The following is a 15,677-nucleotide window of genomic DNA, read 5'->3' as shown; positions in this document are numbered from 1 at the left end:
AAACAAAAAACAACCGAAGAGACTATTCAGGCTGGCCAGGAAGTGGGCCCCTTCATAGGCTGTCAGTGGACTACCAACCAGAACAAACTTAACAGAAAGCAAGTTGGTAATATGTGTAAAAAGCCATGAAAATAAGTCAAAGCCTGAGCTCACTGATTCTATTTCTGGGAATCGATTCCGAGGACGTCTTCAGGCCTGGGAGCCAAGACTTGCAAATAATGCGCTGACAGACATCCTCACTTGTAATTTGAATGATTAGGTAGTAAAATTAGTATGTAAAATTAGTGAATGAGAAAATAGACTCAAGGAACCACAACAGGAATCCTGACACAGCCATTAAAACCGAGGCTTTTGAAGAAACTGTGCTTACAAGTTACAGGAATTAAGTGGGAAACATAATTGTGTATGAGGGCAGTGGTGTGTGATAGAATGAATGCTAAGAGTAGTTTTCTCAGGGTGAGGGACCACGGGCAATCTGTTTTCTTCATCATATGTTGACATATTTTCAACTTTTCTACAATGAATATGCAGATAATTGGAAGATTAGCAACTGAGAAATTAGGGCACACTTCCACTTAGCTGCTGCTTTTTTTCAGTTCAATTATTTATGTAATTTAACCAATTTTTAAAAGAAATCGTTATACAGATCTCTTAGAAAAGAATAACTAAAGAAAACTCAGTAGTCAGATGAAATTGTCTTTTCTGTTCTCCCCAAGCCTCCTATGCAGCTCAAAGTTCACTCTGTCCAAGTGGTCCAGGGCAGGACTGGGTCTCCCTGCTGTCCACAGGCTTGGACTCCAGAGCCAGAGAGATGATTTATACACCCCCTTCCCCTCAAGGAGTTCCAATTCTAGAGGCAGGGAAAGTTCCCTGCCTCGAAATTTCTCATTCTCTTCTCATAAAATCTAACTCCAGGGAATCATTGCTTTGGTTAAGTATTGCTCTCACCTTGAGTTCTGTTCAAATATAAGCCCTCCTGGGAGACAGACAAATTAACTAACTCTTTTATATGATTCATATAACTTTCGTTTATGGGAGCCTATAAAGAGGGGAGGGAGGAAGTATATAAATGGACATCCAAGGAATGCAGAAGAAAAATTTCCCCTCCTTCACAAAATCTCCTCAGAATAGTCCTGGAATGTTGACTCAAACTGCTCTCCTTAATAGGCTGTGAAAACATGTTTCCATGAAATAAAACAGAAGGTGAGTAACAATGCTATAAACATTTGTCATCCAAGCTTATTAGAAAAATGTAACAGCCCAGTAGAAACAAACGAAAGCTATGAGTATATATTATAAACAGAACACCGACACTTCAGAAAATGCTCATCCTGGACAATGAATAAACAGATTTGTACATGCACACATATACATGTACATACATAAACACAGACACACACGAAACAACCTGGCAACATTATATTAGACCTACTAAAAAAGTTTCTGTTTTAAATAATGATCCCGAATGCAGGTCAATTGCAGACAAAAATGATATAAGAAATTGGCATAAGTTCTTGAAAAACAACTTAACCCACCCTTGAAAAACATGAATCCCTCTCTCCTCTCAATGAGCTGCCAAAACACCGCCCCAACCCTAAAGGGACCACAGTTCCTTCTCAGGCTCATCCATCAGGCCATGTCTGAAGGAGCTTTCTCTCCCCAGCATGATTAATTTGGGTATCACTGGAATTACTTATTTGTCACTTGCTTGTTTATACAAACCTCCCCCCTCCAGTGTATATTTTGACCCTATAGCCATTTGGGTTTTATTTTCTACTAAGCTCTTGGAAATATTTCCACATTTAAACAGTTTAGAAAGGAATGTTATGCTTTCATTTGGGAAAAAGTGTTAACTCTTCTACCTCATTTTCTGCTTTGCTCTAAATAACCCCCCTCCTTCGATTTTCAAAGGATTTTATTAATAATGTTGTTTATGACGAGCAACTGTGACTAGCAGGTTTGGTTTAGGTGAACTCTAAATCTGTTAGCACATATTTCTATACAGAGAACTATCCTGAGAGCTGGTACAGCCTTTACCAAGCCTCGTGAACAAATAATACTCATTCTAATTAAAGACAATAAATTAGTAAAACTCTGTGATCACAGCCTATTCTTCTCATTGCCACCAACGTCCTGGCAGTTCATTACCGCCGAGGACAATGAATGACACTGTTCCTAAACATACACATTTCGCTCTAGTTTAAGCAGTATCTCTTGAAATTTGTACAGGGTCCCACAATAAAAATACATTTTAGATTTGACCTAGCTCACATACACATACAGCTAGGGTTCCTGGATATAATACTTATTCTTACTGTATCCAACACTAATATCTCCAGTCCCCCCCCCCACCTCCCACTTCCTTCTTTTCTTTCTGTATACCAGCTGTAACCAACTAAACTGATTTCAGGGTCTCTTAAAGGGTTAGAATCCACAGTTGGAAACCACTGCTTTTAAAGCCCCATTATTGCTGGCCAAGGTTGCTATGACTCAGGGCAGCCCAGCATCTGGGCATGGATTTGCCCCACACCTCTGTCCTTTGCTTCCCCTCCAACCTCTGCCACTCCCCAAATACCGTCCTCTGTACTCACTGTTCTTCATTCTACTTTCCCCCTTTTCATCCAACTCATTATGGTCACGACAGGTTCTGCGGAGCATATCTGCCCAAATGCCGTGGCATAACACAAGCATTTTCTTTGACTCACATTTCAGGAATTTAGAAAGACCACGGAGGGGTGGACAGTCTCTGCTCCATAACATCGAGGCTAGGTGGATTCACGGCTGTCTCTAAAGGCCATCCACTCCCATGGCACACGCCACCTCTTCATGATGCAATCAGGGGAGCTGGACTTCCTACATGGACCCCAGGGCCAAGTATTTCAGCTCACCAAGCAAGAAACGTGTTGCCTCGGAAGTAATGAGGCCCCTTTGCAGCCATCTACTGATTACACTGGATCACAAACGATCCAATTCATGGGGAGGTGAACTGGACCCGTCCTCGTGATGGTGGAGTGGTCAAGTTCTAGAAGAACATGGGACAGTAGATGGTGTCATAGTCATGTTCTAAACAGTCCTTCCCCAACCTCACTCCTAACTCCCAGGCAGAGAACCAACAGTCTACCATGTACGTAGATCCACATGGGTGTCAAATGGCATTTAAAATGCAACACAGCCAAGCTGATCACTGTCCTCTTCCTTTGTGTTCCCTATCTCAGTACTACTGGGGGAAAAAAAAAAAAAAAACCGTATGTTGTGTTTTAGACAAATATGCCAGAAGCAACTTACCACAAACTGTAAGCAGATGGAAGAAGAGAACTCAGTGTAGCATGGACGTTCCACGCAGTCTAAGGGATTCTGTCCCACATAGAACACAGGCAGATTTTAGAGTCAGTCTCTGGGATAAGAAGGACAAGTAGCCATTCTCCTTTGGACAAAGAGTTAACTGCTCACCTTGACAGTTGTTACTGAGCAGTTTCAGTGGTTATGTATATTTTCACACACCCCACCGCGTCCCTCCCTCTCCCATCTCTGACTGCATGAAGCATCCCTGGAAAAGATTCTAGTTGCCCAGGTTCTATGCCACCACTTTTCCTTTCATACAAGCTATGAAACCTTCACGTGACTAGAGAGGCAGCATGAGCGCTTACAGCAGCAGTTCCCAAAGTGTGTTCCGTGGGCCTGTTAGCCTTTAAGAAAGTACCACTTGCCAAGTTTTTGTATGGTACAAAGAAGAGTATCCACAATTATCTGAAAAGGCTATTCAAATGCTCCCTCCTAATCTTTCTAAGCATACATCTGTGTGAGGCCAAATTGTCTTTCACCAAAATGATATAGCTCAACAGATTAACTGGGGAAACAAATACAGGAGTCAGATTTTTTTCTATTAAGCTAATCATCAGTGAGTTTTGCAAAAAATTTTTATTGCCATTCATTTCCCCTTTTGCGGTATAGGAAATACACTTACTTTCCATAAAAAATATTATTTATGTGGACATATATTGGGTTAGGCTTACTATTATTTTAAATGAATTATTACTAGTAATTGAGGTTATGATTTTAAGTGAATTATTATGAATATTAATTTTTAAAAAGATTCTCAGTTTTAATTTCCAGTATGATCAAAATTGATAGATGTAATCCACATAAACCAAAGTCCTTTGGGGTCACCAATAATTTTTAAGACCTTAAGTTTGTCTAATGACCAAAAAATTTAAGAACCACTGGTTTAGAGGTTGAATTCACAGACCTGATTGCTGAAGCTTCAGTTCATTGACTATCCCATTTATTACCTGGTATTTGACTAACTTTATTTTATTTATTTATTTATATTTATTTATTTATTTAATTTGAGAGAGAGAGCACAGAGTGAGAGTCAGAGAGCACACACAGGGTTAGGGGCAGAGGGAGAAGCAGACTCCCCACTGAGCAGGGAGCCTGACTCGGGGCTTGATCCCAGGACCCTGGGATCATGACCTGGGCCGAAGGCAGATGCTTAACCGCTGAGCCACCCAGGCGCCCCTATTTGACTAACTTTAATAAGGTATTTAAAAATGTTCATGCCTCAGTTTCCTTATCTGCTGAGAGAAGTAATTACTCCTCCCTCGCAAAGTAGGTGAAGAAATACAAGAGATAATAGATACAGAGCTTACAAAGGTACTTGGCAGGTAGGAAGTCCCCCATACAGGAAAGTCATGATGATTATGCCCCAGGGACCATCGAATTAGCCTCAGCAACCTCTCCCCCATGTGTTCCCTCCTGTTCTTTTCTCTCAGCCCCTGCACTAGTTCTGGTCTCTGGTTTCTTCTCTAGTCTAGGTCAACATTTAAGTTAGACTCCTACCACCAAATCTAAAGACAATTTCTGGTCTTCTGTCCTAAGCCACAGGTCAGTCAGTTCATGGCTGTACCTCCTCAGAAACCAAAGCCATCTCCCTGCAAGCAAGGTCAGAATCCATTAACCTGCCATCCAGTTTGGTAACCAAGGCCCTCTACGAAGTGGCCTCATCCCAACACTGGAGCCAGGTGCTTATAGAACGTACCTTGAGGAACACTTGTTCTGCAGAGACTGTTTCATGCTAGTGCTGAACAAAAGGGTGCCACCATCAAATAAACTGGGGAAGCTAACTGGTTACCCAGATTTCTTTCTTTCTGAAGTCACTTCCTGAACCTTTCAGGTGTTCTGTGTTGTGTGGCCACTGGACTGAACACAGAATTACACATGTGCTGTGTTTACTGACTAGGGAACCTTGTGGTGGGGATGTCTCAGGAACTAGTGTTCGAAAGGACACATGTGGGGGAATGCTGCTAGTCTTAACCTCAGTGTTCGGGGGTAGATTCTGTGCTGTTCCCTAAACTTGACATGCTTCCTGGGTTTTGTTCCTCCTATTCTCACTGCAAAGAGTAGTCTACCTATTATCTCCCAACGCTCGATGCACATACCCTCCCCTCTGCAAAGCCTCCTAATTTCTCAAATTGGAGTTAATTATCCTCCTTTTTTGTTCCTCTGCTTTTATTGAACTAAAATTTCTGCCTTCTGCTTTGTTTCAGTTAGTTGTTGGTATGTGTTTCGTTCACTAAACTGTGAAGTTGTGCAGGGGGACAGCGAGGGATAGCACATTGATTCAGGTCAATATTTAACAAGAACCCCAAAAGCAAAGGCACAAGAGAAATAAATCTGTTCTTACTCAAAATTGAATTCAAAATTGCTCAAGATTACTCCCTCCGTACAGTTGAATGAGATACCAAGTTCTAAAACAATGAGATATTGGTCCACCTTATCAACTGAAAAAGTAATAAAATTAAAATATTTGACAGACGTCATAAAGGAATCCATCAGAAGATTTCAGACCAAAAGTAACCGCAGAAACTACAGGTCCCTTCAATGACTATACTAGGGTTCTCCAGAGAAACACCCCAATAGGATGGGTGGATATATAACATATTTAGCTATTGTATATATAATGTATGTATTTATATTTACATGTAATTTATATATAAATTTATCATAAGGAGTTGGCTCACATGATTATGGAAGCTTAGAAGTCCTGTGATCTGCCATTTGCAGGTTGGAGATGCAGGGAAGCCAATGGTGTAAATTCCAATCTGTGTCTGAAGGCCTGAGGACCAGGAACCCCAACGGTGTGAGTCCCAGTCGAAGGGCAAGAGAAGGCTGATGTCTCAGTCCAAATAGACAGAAAGAGAAGACTTCAACCTCCCTCCACCTTTTTGTTCTATTCAGTCCCTCCATGGACTGGATGACGCCCATTCACAGTGAACTTATGTTCATTCAACCATAAATATTTACTCAGTGCCTACTATGTGTCAAGCGAATGAGGAAAATACAAAGATGAGTAAGGAAAGATGCTTAGTCTCAAGAAGCTCCTCGCCTAGAGAAGAAGGAAAAGAAAAGGATAAATTATAATGAAGAAAGTGCTTATGGTAGAGAAATCTACAAACACTACTGGAACAAAAATAAAGAATTAACTCTGCCTGGAGGAATCCAGGAAAGCAGCACAGAACAGGTTATCATTTGATTTGGGTTTTGAAGGATATCCAGGAATTCACAGGAGAAAAGAATAAAGGGTATGCCAAAGAAAGGAAAAGGAGATGCACTCCCAGAGGCCCAAACACTTGTGGTCGGTATTTTGAGTTTGGGTCTTCACCACCTTCTCTACCCATCTTTGATGGTGTGGTAGGCCAAATAATGACTCCTTGAAATATATCCACGTCCTCATCTAAGTTAAAGACTCTGAGATGGGGTGATTATGGTGCATTATCAGGGTGAGTCCTAAATGCAATTCCAAGTGTCTTTATAAGAGGGAGACAGAGGGAAATTGGACACAGGTAGAAGAGGAGAAGGCAATGTGATTTTGGTGGCTTTTGGGTGATGTGCCCACAAGCCAAGTAACGCCAGCAGCCACAAGAAGCTGAAAGAGGTAAGGAATGGATATCCTCCAGAGCCTCCAGAGAAAGTATAGCCCTGCCAACACCCTGATTTCAGCCCAGTGTTACTGATTTTGGACACTTAATTTCAGAAATCATGAAAGCATAAATTTCTGTTATTATAAGTCACCACATTTGGGGTAATTTGTTACAGCAACAATAGGAGCCTAATACAGACGTTGTCTGCTATCTGTCTCTAGTATAATTTCCTGACATCCATGGAGGATTCTGGAATAATCTCACTATCTTCATCTCTACCCTATCTCCTATAATTACCCCGGGTGATATCATTGCTCATGTAGATAATCCAGCCAACACCTGAACCCTACCATCTCTTAAGCTCTTTGAGTCCAATGAGCCACCATTTCTCCAGTTTCACACCTACACAGACATACCAGTAAAAACTCCAACATCCTGTCTTTTTTTTTTTTTATTTATTCATGAGAGACAGAGAGAGAGACAGAGGCAGAGGGAGAAGCAGGCTCCCCGCGGAGCAGGGAGCCCGATGCAGGACTCGATCCCAGGACCCTGGGATCATGACCTGAGCCGAAGGCAGACGCTTAACCGACTGAGCCACCCAGGCGTCCCTAACATCCTGTCTTTTGACTGCCAATTCCTATTCTCAAAGCTCTCTCAATTCCAAACTTGACAAAACCTCCTAGGTCTTAACCCCTCCATTTGTCCACCATGTCTAGGCCTCTCCAGTTCCCTTCCCTTCCCCATATGCATCACTGGGACAACCCTTTCAACAGAATCCACAGGTGAATTTGCCAAGACGCTCACGGAGCAATAGGCCTCTCACTTGCCAGGGATCCTTCAGAGCATGAGAGAGGTCCCAGCAATGTGTTCATAGGGTCATATACTTTTGTAGAATTGTGAAAGTGGGATATCTTAACCACACTGGTTAAAACTGCTATCTCTGTGTACTCCAACTTCCGCTCTATCACACTTCCTTTGTCAGGTGGCACTGGTGTGGCCATAGACATTTTCTGGATTCAGCTAAAGGGAAGCTGAGTTGAACCTACATTTAGTTGGGATTCAGTGGGGTTTATTTACATGGTTCATGGTCATTTCGGTGCAGAGTAACGGCTTCAGGAAATCCTCTTAAGGCCCACTCTGCATCTTTAACCTGAATTGTAACAGGAGGCCGAGGGGCAGAAGTCCTTCGGCACTCTCAAGTGTCCTGGGGCAGCGAGCACCACCAATGTAGTGTCAGAGCCCAGTGTCTGGAAAGTTCTCCCGATCACCAAACATGTAAAACTATAAATGGGGGAATTCAGTTCCCACTAATACACAGTAAAAACAGCCATGAAACAGAAACTCTCTTCTGCCAGGAATCTACTCAGTAACGCAGCGTTTGCAATCATAAATGCGCCATCCATTTTCTGCTTCTTTTTTGAGAATCATGCAAAATCAACTTTATTGGAATTCCTGTGTTTGTAGCTTTCAAAAATATTTTCAAATCAAATCAAAAGCTGTAAACTGAAGGAATAAATAGGCTCTTAGAGTTCTGGTAATCCAATTAATGAAGAGCTTTAATATTTAAATTTCTTGTTGATTTGGCACAAAGTATTAGTATCAGTGAAGAAAACGTGAATCTCCTACCATGCCACTGAAGATCAGGGACAACACTCAAATCATTCAAAGTACACTAGATATTGGTCACTGCACAAATAATCTTGAAAAGCCCTGAAATTTTATAGCTTCTATGTAAAAACGCTTTGATGGAGATTTTTTCCAAATCAGAAAACAATGCTAAAAATTTACAAAAGCTGTAAAAGTTCTCCTAAACTTTCGATAAAAAATTAATTTTGATACACCATGCTATTCTCTCTACAGAAATGTTATTGCCAAATTACTGTCAGATGAAGAAGAGATCAAAAGCACTCAGCCAAACCTGGGGGAAAATATTATAAAGGCCTGCCAGGGAGTTAACAGAATATTATATTACTTTTAGGGATTTTATAATGTTTATGGTATTTGTCAGCTCTTTAAAATTTATAAATTGTTGTGCTTTGTATTGTCATTTAAAATTCTTATTTTGTTTCTAATTTTGTATTTTTTTTTTTCTTAAAAAGAACCCACAAAACTGAATAGCTTCAAGCCTACCAAAATCAGATCTTCCCTTGACAGAACACTCATCTTCCTCAATCCCTTGCCTGTGGGTCTTAACCTCTAACCCTGGATTAACCCCACCTAATAAATGTAGAAGGAATGACAGATTTAGAAAATCATTCTTCATAGCTCCCCCTAACATATACTGAAAAGGTAGAAGGTTATTAACAAGCTATCTGCATGATGTCCAATTATCACCCCACAGATTACTTTCTAAGTTGCAAAGGGACAGATGTATCCTCACAACGGAGACTATCCTAATTGATCAAATTTAGAATTCCTAATAGAGGGACAATCAGGCATTATGTCCTTCCTGTCATGATGCAATATGGTCTTGGGTAGGCTTATGGCATCACCCCTATGAAGTATTCTTGCCAACAACCCAGTTTAATCTGAATGTAAGTAAACCTTTGTACCTACCTCCCAGTTTACAGAAATGCAGGGGCTAAAGGAAGGAGTTAAGTAACCCTACAAGTAAACAAGAAATCTAGAAGTTGGAACATTCTACAAAATCTAGTCTCTTCACAACTCTTCCATGAGTTATTTCTCAATGTCATAGGAAAATAAAAAGGTAGAAGGATTGCCTTAGAGTAAAAGGGAACAAAAAAATGTAATCAAATGTGCGAACTTTAACTATATCCTAATCCTCTTACATCTCTACCCCCCTCCCCCAAAAAAGCACAACAGTTACAAAAGATGTTTGAAAAATGGGGAATTTTTTTTTTTAAAGATTTTATTTATTTATTTGAGAGCGAGAATGAGAGAGAGAGAGAGAGAGAGAGCATGAGAGGGGGAGGGTCAGAGGGAGAAGCAGACTCCCTGCAAAGCAGGGAGCCCGATGCGGGACTCGATCCTGGGACTCCGGGATCATGACCTGAGCTGAAGGCAGTCGCTTAACCAACTGAGCCACCCAGGCGCCCCGAAAAATGGGGAATTTTAAATCTAAACTAATCACTAAACAACACTGGGGGAACTCCTGTTAATTTTCTTCAATATGACAACAGTAATGTGTTTATATAAAGCAATATATTTTTAGGAGACACACGCTAGAAGTTCTTAGGGGTGAAGTTAGCCTCATGTTTGCAACTTACTTTCAAATGGTTTAGCAACTTCTGTTTATGTTTGAAAATTTTTACAGTTAAAAAACTGAAGTAAGTAAAAAAATGTATTAAATCTATTTTTCTTTCACTTGGTCAATCTAACCAAGAAGTTTTTCAGAGTCAGAGTAATTCCTCTCATCAGACATTAGCAGTGAAGCAGTACCAAAGCCCAGGGGCTAATGTTTTCAGAACAGCCATATTACACGGAAGAATCTCCCAGGGTCTAAATGCAGCCATGGCCTGCTTAATTTGTGTTTATGAGTAGCCCAAGGGAATTTTTAGACTGCTAACTGCCATTCTGGGCGGAAAAGTCAAGCAGGAACAACGGGGCAGGGGAGAGACAGAACTGAAGCAAACAAAATTCTGTTTGACTTACTTTATTGATTTTAGGAATAAAAAGAAGTAGGATTCATTTCAGGGACACTACACACTCCCAGTGACTTATCTCATAATAAAAATGATGAGTGAAGTACTTTATAATTTATAAACACCCTCATTTAGACCACCTCTTGGACTCCTTAAAACAGACTTAGCAAACAGAGAAAGCAAGTAATATTCCCAATGGGCAGAGGAGGAAAATGAGGCTCAGAGAGGCTGCAGGAGTCCCCTTAGGTCCCACGGCTAGCAGGCGGGCCCAGTTCCTTCACAAGTGACCACTGACCTGCAGCAGGGTCACTAAGGGGCTGTCTCACGGTGGGCAACACTCATTTCTCTGAGCTTCAGTTTGGGACTAAATAGCCTTGGGTCCATATGAGAAACTGCAGAGGTTGGAGGCAACACTTGGCAATAGACCCCCTCTCTTCCATCAACAGGACGGGGAGGAGGCAGGAAGGACCAAGAGCCAGTGGACAAGGAGGCAGCCTCCTGAAGGGGCCCGCACACGTCCCTGCTGGGCCGCCTCAGGGGCAGGGACACTTCTTCAAACACAGTCCCCTCCCCAGCAGGATCCCAGGACACGCCAGGGAATGAAAGGACCATGTGAGGCACAGCAATCACGGAAAACAAGGTACAAACAAGGACTGTGAAAAGCGAAAGCACCACTTATGAGTGTGATTCCTTCACTCCGCTGGTCAAGTCCAGCCCCTCACAGTGCCTAACGAACGGCCGGCTGTTTGGAGTGGCTTGCCTCCATAAGACGCTGTAACTGGGGGAAATTACTAATTCTGTGGCTTTCATAAGACACAGAGGTCCACCAAATGTTTGCTTGGCAGGTTTTTTTTTTCTCCCCAGAGGGCAGCTCATTAAGTCTGACAATAAAGCGGGCTTTGTTCTAAAGATTTACAGTGTTTTCCCAGTGCAAATCTAATTGACAACCAGCAGGAGAGCAACAATGCAGAGCAAAGAGAGCCCTGGTCTCTCCCATTCTTCCAAGATCCATCTCAAAGAAGCACTCACTTCTTAGTTTCCTGGACCAGTGTTTAGCTTGGTCTTTATGTAGACGCAGGCAGAAGCAGATGCTTGGGTATCAGAAGTTTATCATTCAAAGTAGTCAAATCTTAAAACACCAAAAGAGATTTATTCTTTCAAACTTCAAAGATAGGAAATTTCATGTAATTCCCAGGCTCAGGATATCAGGTCCCTCCATGCAGAATAAGCATATTACATAAAAATGCAACCATGCCTTTTCCAGGGAAAGGGGGGGGGGGAAACGCTAAAAAAAAATAAAGTGCATGATGATTGAGAGTCTTCAGAAATGGTTGCATGAGAATATTAAAGGCACAGCCATTCAAACGGACTCATCGTGGAATAAAAGTTCAAGTATCAGAGGGAGTGATTTCAATATGAATGTTGGGTGTTGCGGTCACAAACAAGAGTCTCGCGTCTACACAGAGAACCAAGTCACATCAAGCAAGTCAGGGAACTGTGAGTGACAAGGTATAGAGAGGCCTGTTCACACAAGGGACAGACATTACTGGGCCCTTTTTCAAAGAAAACTTTGAAGATTTTGTTAGGCTTTCTTCGTGGAACTGTCACAAGGTAACAATACAGTTGCAAATGAGTGGTGCTCAGTGGTCACATCCCTGCCTTTTGCAGACCAGCTGCCAATGGCTGCCCATGATGGGAAGTCAGCATCAGAGAAGGGACTCTCTCTGGAGGTTATTGGGCTGAGGCACAGCACAAAGAGAAAATTATCAAATAGAGTCCAATACCCAACACACCCACACGAACCAAAAGCAAAATAAAACTGCTGTCTGAAAAGTGGCCAAAAATACAAAACAAAACAAAACAAAAAAACACACCTCCTTACTTCTTCCTGAATCTTCCTGAATTTCCCCCTTCTCCAAAGAGTATCTAGGTGCTTACAGTAAAAATAAACAAAAAACCATGTGCTTCCAGTAGCCTATACAGACTAAGAGAAGGGAAACTGGTGGGAGGTGGGAGAAAAGCACAATTCACCCTCCCTTTTCTAAACAAAAGCAGAGAAAGGAACCAAAGTGGGAAAGCATAGCACCCCAGTCAGGAGCACCAGACCAGGAGTGAGGAGGTCTGCAACCTTACTACGCTAGTGTCTACCAGGAGCTGTTTGGAAAGTACCTTAACCTCACGACTTTTCCTGTCCTCATCCGAAAAGGAAGGGATTCATCTAGATCAATGGTTCTCCCACTGTATTGCTTGGAGCACAGAGGGTAAGGCAAAGGGAATGGGGCCCTATGCTTGCTCTCAACCTTAAAGAGTGCATCACTGATCCATTTTACATATTGAGATTGTGAGTCAAGTCTTTTGTTTAAAGAGTTCTATCACCAAGACACCTCACAACTGAGATGCCTTAAAAGCACTGGACCAACATGTCTTGTGATTTTTTTATCTTTATGATTATGTGGTTTCTACGTGCCTCTCTGCATTACTATTATTAGAATTCATGAATAGATAGTCTCACTGATACAGATCCTCCAATCTGTATATTGGGTTCTCTTATTCCTACTTAAAGGGTAAGGGCACTGAACGTCAGATAAGGCACAGTGACCAAAATCACAGGGCTCAGTAGTTGACAGGATTCAAACTCAGGAATGACATTGAAACAAGTAAGCTCAGTGCCGTCCTTAAAGAATAAACTTCACTGCAAAAAAAAAAAAACAAAACCAACTGGTTACCTCATTATTATTGCAATTCTTTCTCCATGGAACATCAGGTTCTTCATTTGTATTCTCTGGGAGTAAACACTTACCCTGGTGAGATGAAATGAATAGCCACAAGTTCTGCCCAACAAGCAAATCTGTTGGGTACAGGAAAGCCCAAAATGTTGGCAAAGCCTCCAGGGCAATAATGGTTGTTAAGAACTTTCAAAGCAAACAAAACTCCTAGAAGAGAATAAAGAGCATACAAATATCAACAATCCAAATGTGGAGATAATCCACACTTAACAAAGAAAACTAACTGAAAGCAAAAATGATTATTTGACTTAATCCCCCTTCTTGTTTTGAAACACTCTCTTCTTTACAAGTCAACCCAGCTTTTGGTAGAAAGACAAATATGTTCAAGGTAATCATTCTTTTGATGTTTCTTAATGCAGAAGTTCATACTGACTTCCAGTATGCTAGAAAATATACAACATGTAAAATGGGAATAAAACACCTGAAATGGTACTAAATGCCACTTAACTGTTCACGTCAGCATTGTTAATTTTTTGCTATGTGATTTCTTTTTAAAAGATTTTATTTATTTATTTGACAGAGAGAGAGAGAGACACAGCGAGAAAGGGAACACAAGCAGGGGAGTGGGAGAGGGAGAAGCAGGCTTCCCACCGAGCAGGGAACCCAATGCGGGGCTTGATCCCAGGACCCTGGGCTCATGACCTGAGCCGAAGGCAGACGCTTAACGACTGAGCCACCCAGGTGCCCCTATGCATCATGATTTTTAAGTCCATGAAAAAAAAGAGCAGTAACGTGTATTTTTCGAACCTCTATGCAAAGACATGTTGAGGGCAGGGCATGTTTCCTTTCTTTCCCACAACTGGCTGCATGAGGATGTATCTTAAAGGAAAGGGGGCCAGATTGCAGGGAAAGTAGAGGGAAGAGTTAGATTTCCTTCTGTTCCAGCACTATTTCCCTCCTGCCCGTCACATTCTAACTCTTAGACTACCTCATTTTGGCCCCGATGGCCATTCCGTCCTCCGAGATACAGGCAGAGGGACTATCATGGTCCCTTAAACATAGTGAGCGTGCCATGGTAAGGTGTCATACGTGTATTTTAATGCTGTTACTGAGAGGCATACCCATCGTTCTAGAGAATTCCTTATCACAGATACACCAGTGGGTCTTTCCACCATGAAGGAGCCAGTGTGTATTTCTAGAACTATCTCCTCCAAAACTACCTTGCAGCAGACCCTGGTCCAAACTGTCCAAGAGTGAACGATGCGGCGTTAAAATAGAATAGCAAGATCTATGTCCCTCCTCTGCTCCAATCATCCTTCTCTCCAAAATCCAAGCCCCAGGGATCCTTAGCCACTCAGAATTCAGTCCGCTCCCCAAACAGGGACCCCCGTTTCATAAAATGACAACAGTCACACCTCCCTTACTGTCTTCATGCATGCTCCCTTAGAAATGTGTCTGCCTTACCTGAGAAACCTACAGCACAGCTCCTTCTGAAGCCAGGTTCATCCATGAATTCTGCAAGAGCAAATTCTAAGAACAGGTACACCACTCCAGTGAGTAGGGAGAATGTGACGATGATGTAGGCAAACCATCTACTTCCAAGTCTTCTTTCTAGATTTATTCCTTTCCACAGCATGGACGCCATGTTGAAATACAAATGCCAGTCGTCTGCATGGTGAAAGGGGGAAAGCAGTAAGCGCTGCCAGTCTTTTTGCTGGTAACACTTCTCCACGCTAAGGCAGGACTCAAACAGCGGTTTCAGAGGATTCAAAAAGAACCAGATGTTGAGAACCAAAGTTGCTAGGGTAACAGGTGGAATATTGCTGATCCCAACATGGAAGATTTGAGAGAGCAGCAGAATCAGTCCAGTGTTAGTTCCCCTTGATCTCCGCTGCATGGTTAGGTTATCAACCCAGTACTGGGAAAATGTGATCAGGTTTTAGGAATCGGGAAAGATATATAGGCAGCTGAACCTAAAACACAAAATGCACATGGAAATCCATCAATGAAGACTTAATAAACTGATAAGGCATACTCATTTAAAGATGAGCTTACATTATATATACCCCACCTCCCATCTGACAGAAACATTTTTTTTTAGTGTCTTCCAGAGTAACATCAGGATGCTGGCTGCCATCCTTCCTCATTTAACATTCTAAAATAGGAATTTTCTCCCAAATCCCAAAGGACCAGTTAATGGATGGGTATGCTTTCTCTGACAAATATGCCATGAAAAAAAGACTTGTCTTCCTTATAAATAAGCTTGTAACCTCATAAAAACCCTACAAAGATAGTGTGTAAATATTTAATAATGATTTCTACTCCAGATGCTGAACAGGATTCTTTATCCCCTTAATTTTTTTTAAAAGAAATATTCAATTTTGATATATTCAATACAGTCTGCCCCAAAGTTTTTAAACTTCCACAGG

The 15,677-nt window shown here is 41.7% G+C and overlaps 1 protein-coding gene across 2 annotated transcripts in view; it reads right to left on the bottom strand.

The window, feature by feature from the left end:
- The window catches only part of RHBDD1 (rhomboid domain containing 1), a 118,858-nt gene that overhangs the window by 77,880 nt on the left and 25,301 nt on the right, over nucleotides 1-15,677 (bottom strand). The window contains exons 2-3 of one of the 2 annotated variants that reach the window (XM_021682954.2): nucleotides 14,713-15,221; nucleotides 13,323-13,455 (exon numbers count right to left, since the gene is read on the bottom strand). In XM_021682954.2, coding sequence (XP_021538629.1) covers nucleotides 13,323-13,455; nucleotides 14,713-15,145 — 566 coding nt within the window. In that variant the 5' untranslated portion in view covers nucleotides 15,146-15,221. Of the gene's footprint in view, nucleotides 1-13,322; nucleotides 13,456-14,712; nucleotides 15,281-15,677 lie in introns of those variants that run through there. The other variant, XM_044913435.1, reaches the window with a different exon arrangement.

This window comes from Neomonachus schauinslandi, chromosome 3 (genome assembly GCF_002201575.2).
Source record: "Neomonachus schauinslandi chromosome 3, ASM220157v2, whole genome shotgun sequence".
Lineage (NCBI taxonomy): Eukaryota > Metazoa > Chordata > Mammalia > Carnivora > Phocidae > Neomonachus > Neomonachus schauinslandi.
Note: the sequence above shows the minus strand (reverse complement) of the source record. Positions and strands in the feature narration are given on the sequence as shown.